At 47.9% G+C, this 11,444-nt stretch overlaps 1 protein-coding gene across 1 annotated transcript; it reads left to right on the top strand.

Moving 5' to 3' along the window:
- The first annotated feature begins 505 nt into the window (after positions 1–505).
- Positions 506–7,797, top strand: LOC125514624 (uncharacterized). The gene is made up of 5 exons (XM_048679961.2): positions 506–1,237; positions 2,433–2,801; positions 2,876–5,099; positions 5,179–7,276; positions 7,370–7,797. The coding sequence occupies exons 1-4, from the start codon at positions 974–976 to the stop codon at positions 7,236–7,238; spliced, it is 4,917 nt and encodes a 1,638-aa protein (XP_048535918.1). The 5' UTR covers positions 506–973; the 3' UTR covers positions 7,239–7,276; positions 7,370–7,797.
- Positions 7,798–11,444: the final 3,647 nt, after the last annotated feature.

The raw sequence follows: 11,444 nt of genomic DNA, 5'->3' as shown, positions 1-11,444 counted from the left end.
CCATGTCAAAGGAAAAAAAAAACCACGGGTGGGACCGACGAGGATCGCCACCAGCCAGCGGGCACCCCACACGCCAGCGACAGGCGCTCGTGGCGCGCCTGTGGCCGTTGCCGTGCCGTCCTCCCCCGCCCCGCCTTGCACGGCGCGTCGCAGCCCCGCGGCACCCGAACCCCCACCCACCCACCCCATCACCGCCCGGGCCCGCCCCGTCCGGATCCGGACGTCAGTGGCACACCAGCGACCTCGAGCCAGGCGCGCGCGGGCCGGACCACTTGCCCGAGTCCACCCACCACAGACACGTCAGCGCCCGCGGGAACCGCTACGGCCACCCCGCCCCCGCCCACCGCGAGTCAACAGTGCCCCACCGCGCAGCGACACCCGCCGGGCGGAGCGCGACCGCACGTAGCAGCAGCGCAGGCCTCGCGCGGCGCCCCGCGCTGCGCAGGGGATCTTCGTGCGCGGGCGGGCGGGGGGAAATGCCCGAAATGCCCCTGCCTCTTTCCTCTCTCTCTCCCCCAGCATCCGCTCTCCTCTTTCTCTTCCTTCCTCATCTCCGTCTCTCCGTGCCGTGCTCCATATAACCATCTCTCTCCTCCAAATCCGCCCCCAAATCGCCATTTCCTTCTCTCTCTCTCTCTCCCCCCTTCGCCACCGTCGCCACCGCCCCGCCGCAGATCGAGACCGGCCCGCCCGCTCCCGGACCGGACGCCCCCGAATCCCCGAATTCCCGATCAAATCTCCCCGCGGCCGGAGCCGATTCCGATCGAATTCGAGCCCCGATCCGCGGGCCCCGGGCAGGCGCTGCGTCGGAATCGGCCGAATTCGGGTGATCCGGAGGCGCATGGAGGGAGGCCCCGCGGATCCGAGCTAGGGTTACCGCCGGCGCCTGCGGCAGCGGTGATCTGGTGATGGTGCAGCGCGGCGCCGGGAGGACTCGGCCAGGAGGGATCGGCGGCTGGGAAGATGCGCGGCTATGCATGGGCGGCGCCAAGGCTGCGGTGAGGGGTGCGGCGACCGGCGTCCTTTCGTCCGGCACATGTGGCCGGCAACTCGCGTAGAGGCAGCTCCACCACCGGCAAAGGGACCAGCCTCCCCTCCTCCTCCTCCTCCCCGCTCGTCTCTTCCACCGCTCCGGACGACCTCTTATCCACCCGCACCGACGACTCCCCCGGCGGCACCCCACAAGCAGGAGGCCGCCGATTCACCCCGTCCGCCCTCAGCAGACTCCTTCCTAAAGGTGCCTCATACTTTGGTGGATATACCACTTTGGGATTTGCTAAGCTCAGCCAGATTTTAGACCAAATTCAGTTTGCTGCTCAAGTCATCATCCGATGGCCATCATTTCTGCTTCGAAAACTTAATCTATGGAAAGTAACTAGAATTCGTTGCCTGGTTGAGAGGTTACCATAGTCTCGCGTTGCTGTGAAGCTCCTTGATGAGTTTACATATACATCATCTGTGCCGGGCTGGTTGTGCGCTTGGTTTGGTAATGGCCAGGCTATCTTCTAAATGGTGCAATGAGGGTTGTTTTGTATGGTTGGATTTTGGTACCTCATTGTGAGAATTCTGGCACTCCACATGTAAAAGCGTGTCAAAGATGTCGCCTTGTTACTTGCATGATAAGAATTGTTCGGAGTGTATCGTTGGCGTATTGGATAGTGAAGCTATACCATTTGAAGGTGTTTACGGGTGCAAGTCGTGTCGTGTTCACGACTTTCATTAAGATAACGTATTTTGCCAACTGTTTCTATATGCTGGTTGCTTTTTTTTGTTTGCTAATCTAATACAAGGTGGCAATAAGGAATTATCTTCCATTTAAACAAGGAAAATAGGAGAAATGAAGAAAACAAACCTCAGACTTGGTTGTGAGCATTGTACATTGCCTAAAATTCATCATGGAAATTTCAGTTTTTGTGCTCTACGGTTAGGTATCATCCATTTCTGGAAGCCATTGCAATTTGATTATGAATGTTTTATTACATGCTTGACGTGCATTAATTTGTTGAGTCAGAGTATCTCCTTATAAGAACATATTTGGCATTAATATTTCTGGAACGTTTTTTTCCGCCTTTGGCAGCTTAAGGAAATATATGTTGTTACACTAATGTTTGCTACCTTTGCAACCCGACACGTTTAGATAATCAACTACTTATTTAGTACTCCCTCCGTCCCATAATGTAAGACGTTTTTTGACACTACATTAGAGTCGAAAAACGTCTTACATTATGGGACAGAGGGAGTACTTTTTAGCTGCTTGGCTGCTGCATGGAGAGTTAATTTTTTCTTTCTATTTTTGGTTCAGTTATGCTTAACTGTGCTTCTTGCTTTGACGTGTTCTCCGAGCATTACACTTTCTCCTTCAGCGTTATCCTCGTGACATGAAGATGTTTATGTTTCTTGACAATTAACAAAAGTACAAATTTGCTTTACAGGACGGGCGTGAATTTCGAGTTGGAGATTGTGCACTTTTTCAGGCTGTTGATGTTCCTCCTTTCATTGGGTTGATACGCTGGATTGAGAAAAAAGAAGAAGGCTTTCCCAAGTTACGTGTAAGTTGGCTCTATAGATCTGCTGACGTCAAACTTAACAAGGCAATACAGCTCATCGCTGCACCAAACGAGATCTTCTATTCATTCCACCAGGACGAGACATCTGCCGTCTCTCTACTACATCCTTGCAAAGTTGCCTTTTTACGCAAAGGTGTTGAGCTGCCAGCCGGAATTTCTTCATTTGTGTGTCGGCGTGTATATGATATTGACAACAAGTGTTTATGGTGGCTTACCGACAAAGACTATATTAATGTAAGTGCTATAGTTACCTTCCTCTTTTTTCTGTGTTGTATATTCTGTGGCTTATGTGTGCGTCTTACAATCAGGAACGGCAGGAAGAAGTAAATCGACTTCTGCATAGAACAAGGTTAGAAATGCATGCTGCAGTACAGTCAGGTGGACGCTCACCGAAGCGGCTAAATAGTCCGTCATCTGCCCAGCAGAAGTCCGGTTTGGATGATGGACAAAATTGTATTTTATCTAAAGGAAAGAAGAGGGAGAGAGTTGAGCAAGGAATTGATCCAGCTACGCGAGACCGTGATCGTCCCCTTAAGGTCGAAGAAGGTGAACTGGGGAACTTAAAGGCAGAAAATATGAAGCATGCATTTGCAAAATTTATCGCGAAGTTCACAGACAAAGGTGGGCTTCCTCACGCTGAAGCAGTCGAGAAGCTAGTCCAGTTCATGCAAGTTGATCGAACTGAACGGAAGATAGACCTTGGTGGTCGAGTAGCGCTTGCACATATTATTTCAGCTACAGAAAGTCCTGATTGCCTCGGGAGATTTGTGCAGCTAAGGGGCCTTCCTATTTTGAATGAGTGGCTTCAGGAAACTCACAAGGGGAAGTCTGGTGAAGGGGGTAGTCCTAAAGAAACTGATAAGCGTGTTGAAGAATTTCTCATGGCCCTGCTTCGTGCTCTCTCAAGATTGCCTATCAATTTGAATGCCTTGCAGAGTTGCAGTATCGGGAAATCCGTCAATCATCTGCGTAGCCATAAAAGTGCTGAGATACAGAAGAGGGCGAAGTGTCTTGTTGAAAACTGGAAAAAGCGTGTTGATGCTGAAATGAAGTCAAATGAAGCAAAACCTTTAGTATCTGGTCAAGCTGTTTCCTGGTCAGGGAAAGGGGGCGCTGCAGAAGTTTCTAATGGTGGAAACAGACGAAGCGCCTCAAGTGAGGCCAGTCCGAAAAACCCAGTATCTCGGACGGCTAAACCTGGTGCATCTGATGCTGTTACAAAGTCGAATCTGCTCACTTCTGGCTCTTCAAAGTTGCAACACATGCAGCCCGCAAATGTTGCAACCAACTCAAAGGATCCACCCAGCAAATCGGCTGGTGGTTCTGAGTTGCCAACAGTGAAAGAGGAGAAAAGCAGCAGTTCAAGTCAATCACTGAACAACAGTCACTCATGCTCCAGTGATCATGCAAGAACATTTGGTTCTCCTTGGAAGGAGGATGCGAGAAGTTCTACTGCTGCTTCTGGCAATGCTAATAAAACATCCGGGAGCTCTTCACGCGTCCATCGAAGGGCAAACAGTGTCCGTCTTGGTTCTGGGATACAAAAAGAAGCTACTGCGGGAAGATCTACCTCACTCGATCGTTCGTTGTTCCAGGAAAAATCATCACAATCTGGAATGGCGTCTGAAAAAGGAGGTGACACACCCTCTGATAATAACAGTAATGGCCATAGGTTGATTGTCCGCTTTCCAAATCCTAGCCGTAGTCCTGCTAGAAGTGTGAGCGGAGGCTCATTTGAGGACCCGTCTGTCACTGGGAGTAGATCTTCATCTCCTGTAGATAAGCATGAACAGAATGGTCGGCGGGTGAAAATGAAGATTGAAAATTCTCGACCTGAGTTAGCTTCTGATGCAAATGCTGAGTCTTGGCATAGCAATGAGATAAAAGGGGTTGCAGGGTCTGATGAAGGTGATAAATCAGCATTCCCTACATTGGAGAGCAACAGGAATACTGAAGAAGCTGTTAAGGAGGCATGTGCATCACGGCCTGCAAGTTCGTCGCAAGTGAATGAGAAAGGAATCTGTTCAAGTGAAACCAAGGGGAACTCATTCAACCCTATGAATGCTTTAATTGAAATAAAATACTCTGAAGCTGGTCCTCCTCTGCAAGCTGGAGATGATACCGCAATGAACCTTCTTGCCAGTGTCGCTGGGGAAATATCTAAATCCGACTTAATTTCTCCGTCAGCTTCACCGAGAAATTCATCTGCAAATGAAGTGGGCTGTGAAGGTGACAGCATTGAGAAGTTGAAAGTAGAATGTGACATAGCCCCTTCTCAGCTTCAAGGTTCCTCAGATGTTCAGAAAGTCATTTTGGTGAAGCAAGAGAAAGCTGATCCTTGTTTGATTGCCAAGGAGGAACGTAACCAGAGGGCTCACTTATCATTGCACGACAACAAAACCACAACATCTACTGGGCTGTCACCTCAAAATGGTACAGACTGTAATGCCGTCGAATCTTCAGCGAAGACTGAAAACCAAGCGGAGGGTTGCGCAAACAAGTGTCTTCCTGTACCTGGGGCTGATTCACAAGGTGATGATGATAAATACTTTACTTTACCTTTCTGTTTTTATCGACATTTTTATGAAATCTAATATGCATTCATCTGCAGGTCAAGATCGTAATGCATGTTCCAGCCGTGGGCCAGTTGAAGATGGTCGCATAAGCAGCCCTGATGTCGTTGGCACTGCTTTAGGTGGTCAATGCAATTCAGCTGTTTCTAATCGCACGTCAGAATTGCTTCCTCCTGAGGAGTTGCAATTGTCTGCCCCTGATAAACAGCTCCATGCCTTGTTAAAGCAAACTGATAAAAAGCCGCTTGGGGTTGTACGAGATCAGTTGGAAGCCATGGATACACGCGATGGTAGTAAATTGGATTTGAAGTCTTCAGTGTGTCCACTGGCTCTTGGTCCCAAAAAGGCTGAAGTCTTGGGTGTTAACACAGTGCTGAAAGAGGACGAAAAGGAACAGCCTTCTTCCACTTCAGCTGATGTTAACAAGCTAGTTGCATTCCCAGCTGATGTGCCGAATGGGATTAAAGAATCAAAGGATAGTTCCAGTGAATCCAGTAGTCAGGTAAAACCTCAAGCTATCATATCTCAGGATTTTGAGCATGATGCAAGTCAGAGTCCAAAGAAACTGAGCGATGATGTCGGTGCAAAAGAGGATCTTGTCTCATCAGGTGAGGGTTCTTCTATAGCTGCCCAGGCCAAACCAAATGTTACTGGTAAGCTTGATTTTGATTTGAATGAACTTGGGGATGAAGGGAATCACTCTGAGCCAGTTACCTCTCCTGTTATATGTACTTCTGGGATTCATGTACCTGGTCTTTCTCCATTCGTATCACCTGTTTTAAGTGGTTTGCCTGCCCCAATAACAGTAGCAGCTCCAGCTAAAGGACCTTTTGTTCCTCCTGAGAATCTACTAAGAGTGAAGCCTGAGGCTGGGTGGAAAGGCTCAGCAGCTACAAGTGCATTTCGTCCTGCAGAACCACGCAAGGTTGTGGGGGCATCTCTGACTGCACCTGATATTGTAGGAACTGATGCTGCTGGGAAGCGGTCTCGCCCCGCGTTTGACATTGATCTAAATGTAGCAGATGACCAGATTCTTGAGGATGATATCTCTCAGAGTTCTGCTCAGACAGTTGGATCTGAATCTGGCAACAGTAGAAGTCGCGATGGTCCCGTGCGAAGCGCTGGCATTGAACTTGACTTGAATAGGGCTGATGAAGTTGCTGAGAATAACCAGTTTATCTCAAACTCTTCCAACAGAGTTGAAGTCACATTGTTGCCAGCAAGATCTTTGCCAGGAGGTTTACCGAGTACTAGTATGAATGGCTCAAAGAACTTCTTTGATCTCAATAATGGACCAAGCCTTGATGAAGCTAGTACAGAGCCTGCACAAAGGAGTCTATCATCTAAAGGTGCTAGCAGCATACCGTTCCTGCCTCAAGTTGCTGGTCTTCGAATGAACAGCACCGAAATCAATAACATGTCACCATGGTTTGCTTCTGCCAACCCATATGCTCCTGTAGCTATGCAATCGTTTTTGCCTGCTAGAGGAGAACAGCCTTATCCAATTGAAACAGCATCTGGAACCCAGAGGATGATTGCGTCTGCTGCAGACAGCAGCCAATTTGGAAGTGATTCAGGCAGGGCTCCAGTTGTTTCCACACCACCAACCATGGTGTTTCACCCTCCTCCTGCATATCAATATGCAGGATTTCCTTTCACCCCCAGTGTTCACCTTCAGACAGCAGGTTTTCCAATTGGATCGACGTCATATGCCAATTCTGCACCTGCCGGAGTTTCATACTTTCCAACCATTGCCCCGTCACTTGTTGGGTCAACGGGTGCATTACCTGCACAACATGTGAGGCAATATGCAATAAACCGTCCTGAAGGTAGCAGTAGTGATGGTCTGGACGGTAATTGGAAATGGAAAAGACCAGGAGGGTTTGATCTTAATTCTGGTCCCGCGAGTATAGATTTAGAAGGGAAGGATGAAAGAATACTTTCATCGGTTAGACAAAATTTGATGACGCCACAGCAGGCCTTTGTGGAGGAGCAAACGAGAATGTACCAATTGCCTGGTGTAGGAATAAAGAGGAAGGAACCCGAGGGCAGTTGGGATCCCGACAGATCATCATACAAGCAATTGTCATGGCAGTAAGAACTTTGGCGAGACCTCGCATCGACTTCTTTTGTCTGGTGAGCTTGTTTGTACCTAGAAAATCCAACTTCAAAAACCCTGTTATCTTGTTTGGTTAATTAACCAGTGGGTGTGTGCTTTTATGTTTGCAGAGGCAACTGCATGTGGAAGTGAGGCGTTGTATTGCACCTGCGTGACCCTGCTGCTGCTGGGCTGGGATATACAACTCACACATGGATTCATGTCTGTGACGACATGGGATTGTGGGAGGAATGAAACATGGCTGTAATTGCTGTAAATGTTAACCATATTCATACTTTCCTGGAACCAGTTTTCCTCAGCTTGAGCAGTTGCTTTGCTAGAGTTTTGTATCTGCCAGGCTTGCTTCTGTTTTTGCCAGGAGGGTATGGGTTTGGAGATGGAACGGTAATGCTCCTTGGCATCTTCAAACACCTCAAGCCGCTGTAATTAGCCCCGGTGGTTCTTCTCTTCCTTTTCTTTTTCTAAGTTTCTTATGATAAACAACTGTCTTTGACATTGCTGGGCACATCTGCAGCTTTAACATATGGTTTAGCCGTGACATGTATCCTGCCCTGTGGGGAAGTGTTGCATCAGTAGATCAGGAACTAATAATCTGCTGTGGCTGACCCTGTCATTTCGGTGTATTGGTTTCTTTTCTGTGTGGCGCAAATACTCTATTTTGCCGTGACTTGTTTCTCCATTGCAGGTGGAGGTTGTTGAGCTGTGGCGTTTGCAGATGCACCTTCTTGCTCAGTTTGTTGTAAATTTGGGCAATCTACTTGGTTGGTGTCATCTGTTGCATCAGTAATTTTTGACCTCTGCGTCGGTCGTAGGCATTGCTGATGCTGATGGACGATGGTGACTGTTTTGCTGATGCTGATCTCCATGAGTAAACCGTTTGTATTCTGCTACTACTACTTGTCATACCTCGACATCTCTACAGCCTGACATGACACCCCCAGGAAAAGACCCGGCGATGGAAGCAAGTGAAGATGAGGCAGAACAGGGGGTCTGTTGACGCGTGTGGGTTCACGGGCAGACACCCACGCAAGAGAGGCGTGACGCGACGCGGCTGCACTCCCCCACGGGAGGACAGGACAGGATGCCCCTTTAACCACGGAAACCACTGCCACCACGGCGAGGTGGTGAGGTGGGGGAAAAAGCAGCAGCGGAGGGGGAAAAGGATGGAAGGCGACAGGCACGGGGAGGGAGAGACGGTCGCGGTCAGTGGGGTGGCCCGTGACGCGACGCTGCCCCGTCCCTGTCCGCTGCCTCGCTTTCTTTCCCTTCCCTGCCCTGCCATGCCTTCCTTCCTTCCTTGCCCAGCGCGCCTCTCTTTCCGCGTCCGGGCATAGCATTTCCCGTCCCCGTCGCACCACGTAGGCGCGTCCAGTCTCCCGTCGCTTTCCTCAGCTGCCTGTCTTGTTAGACTCGGGCTCCATCCATCCATCCATCCATCGCCCCTTTCACCCCCTCTCCTCGGTCCTTTCCTCAATATTAATACGCGTCCCTCTCGACAGCGGCAGGTGAAAGCTACCCCCAGTTACGAGCAGGGCAGCTCGCAGACGTACGTCGACCCTGTTCCCGTCAACATCATCCGCCCTCCCCATTTTCCCCGTGGGAGCTAATTGGTTCCATGATTTTTCATTTCATGTTTCCTTTACATAGAATTGGTCAATCCACGTTCCGCCGGTCACTGTTGCGACTTGCAACCGTCATGTCTGCAGGAGCGAGGCGAGTAAGTACGTAAATGCCTAGGGATTCACGACGTACTTTGCCAATCAAACTCAAACCGGGGCGTTCTCATGAATTTAACAGGGCAGCTGGCCAAGTTGGTTGTTCGGTGGTTCACCAAGTGGTAATAAACCTAGCAAACCTAGTACTCCAGTAGCCACACGCGAGGCATATAAATTATACATGCATGCACGGCCGGAATTATGCTCCGTGCGCGTCGTCTACCTCCCTCGGGCGTAAGCATAAGCACAAAGCCGTGTCTTGTGGCGGAGGGTGGAGCCGGGCCCTCACCTCGCACCTTCGCCCCCAAGTTTAGAAAGTCGGGGTTTGTTTTCCTGGGCAAACGGTTGGTGGGTGGGCGGGTGAGGGAAAATCACAATTGCACCACTTCACCACACCGGTGTGATGCGGACGCCTGCTGACAAATTAAACCGCCAAAGGTGAGCCAGATTATTAGACTAGCGCCCATCAATCACGTCCGCGGCCTGCCGTAAAGAAGTCGTCTCCAACCCACGCAACACGCGAGAGGTTTGCTTGCTAGAAGCCGCAGAAGATCACGCGCGGGGACCACCGGGCGGCACCCACCGGCCGGAGGTGAGGGATGCGAACGCACGCCTGGACGGGGCCACAGCACACAGCGTGCGTACGTGCCTGTGTGTGCCACCATGCAACAGATCGAGCTGCGAGATCTATCTGGTACTGGTACGATGACCCACCACATGGCCAGGCCAGGGCGCAGCGAGATCGGGGATCTATCCATCTTACCACCCTAGTGCGGGAATAATAATGTTGGTCCTCCATCCGACGGACGCGTAAGTTTCGTAAAGAGGGGAACGGAAAGGAGGGGTGCTGCTGGAGGGAGACACGCTGAAAAGCAGAGGACGCCAACTTGCCACCGTTCCTAGGATCGGGGCCCCCCTTGGCCCATGCCCGCCATGACGGCCATCCACCCTGCTTTAGGAACAGTAGTTCCTCAAAAAAAATAAAATGCAAAAGGAACAGTGCTTGCCGCCGCCGGCTTTGCACTGCTGCATTAGGATTAGCTCATCCTCAACTACGGCAGGCACAGGGGCCCTGAAGCATCCGAAGGTTATTGAACCGCGAGACGGCCGAGGTTTCCCTCACGGGCTCACGGCTGATTTCGTCGACGAAGGAGCGTGGATTGGATGGACGTGCATGGTTGGGTCAGAATGACTTGCCTCGTTCGAAATAACATCTGTCGTATAACTGAAAGTCACTTTAGCTACATGCAAGTCACCTGAAAATTAATTTTGGGTCAGTCGATTTTTGCACCGTTGATTTCAGCTTTAAGATTCGCAAATCTTTTCTTTTTCTGTGTTGATGTGGATGTTGTTTTGGGCTGTTTTTCGTTTTAACTGACCCCGTTGTTGGGGGAAGAGGGTCTCCAGTTTGAACACGTATGACTCGGGTCTTATAGGATTATTTTCCATTGTCGGGTCAATCAATTCCTTAACGGCCTCGGAAGCCCGTTTCAACGCAACATAGCCATCTTCTTTCTCCTTTGTTTTTTTTCTATTTTTTCCTTTTTATGTGTTTTGCATCTGTTTTTTCTTTTGTTTATTAGCTGGTTTTAATTTTCACGAGTATTCTTGGGATGTTGGGTGAGTCTGAATATAATATGTGTCAAAATTTCACTACTATATAATTATTATTGTTCTTTGCATACTATATAAAAGTGTAATTTTGATGCAAAGTTGTGTGCAAGTTTTTTATTTTTTATTTTAGTGTTCTTTATTCTTAAAGGGAAATACCAACACCACCAATTTATGATTTCTTAGAAAACTTCATTATTTTGACAATGTTTTAGTTTTTATTTAATTTTTATTATGCTAAGGGTAATACCAATGCCACTAATTCATTCCTTCTTAGGTTTTTATTTTTTGCAAAACTTCCACATTTATATGTTTATTCTAGCATATTTTTAAAACCAGAAATTTTTATGTATATTTGGTGCAATTTTTGTCACATTTTCTTTTAGATTTTTCCCATTTTCTTTCATCTTAAATGGTCATATCAATGCCACTAATTCACTCTTTCTTAGAAAAAATAATTATTTTGAGCTTATTTTTTATTCTTTTCACTTATTTCTTTTTAAAGGGTAATACCAGTGCCACTAATTCATTCCTTCTTAGGAAATGTAAATTTATTTATTTATTTTTTGTGTGTAAGTACTTACTAGTAGTAAATAATGTGTGGAAAGTATAGTAGAATGTGAAAAATACACTATTACATGTTTATTCTTTGCATATTTTACAAACCTTAGTGGAAAGTTGTGTGCAAGTTTTTTTTCATTTTATCTTCTTAAAGAGTTTCTTTTTTAAGAAAACTTCATTGTTTTGATTTTTTGATTTTCTTTGTTCTGAAAGGGTAATACTAATGCCACGAATTCATTCTTCCATAGAAAATTTCATTTTTGTTTTTTATTTTTATTTCATTTTTTATTTTTTTTAG

This window comes from Triticum urartu, chromosome 6A (genome assembly GCF_056163025.1).
Source record: "Triticum urartu cultivar PI428250 chromosome 6A, HENAU_Tu73, whole genome shotgun sequence".
NCBI classification, from domain to species: domain Eukaryota; kingdom Viridiplantae; phylum Streptophyta; class Magnoliopsida; order Poales; family Poaceae; genus Triticum; species Triticum urartu.
Note: the sequence above shows the minus strand (reverse complement) of the source record. Positions and strands in the feature narration are given on the sequence as shown.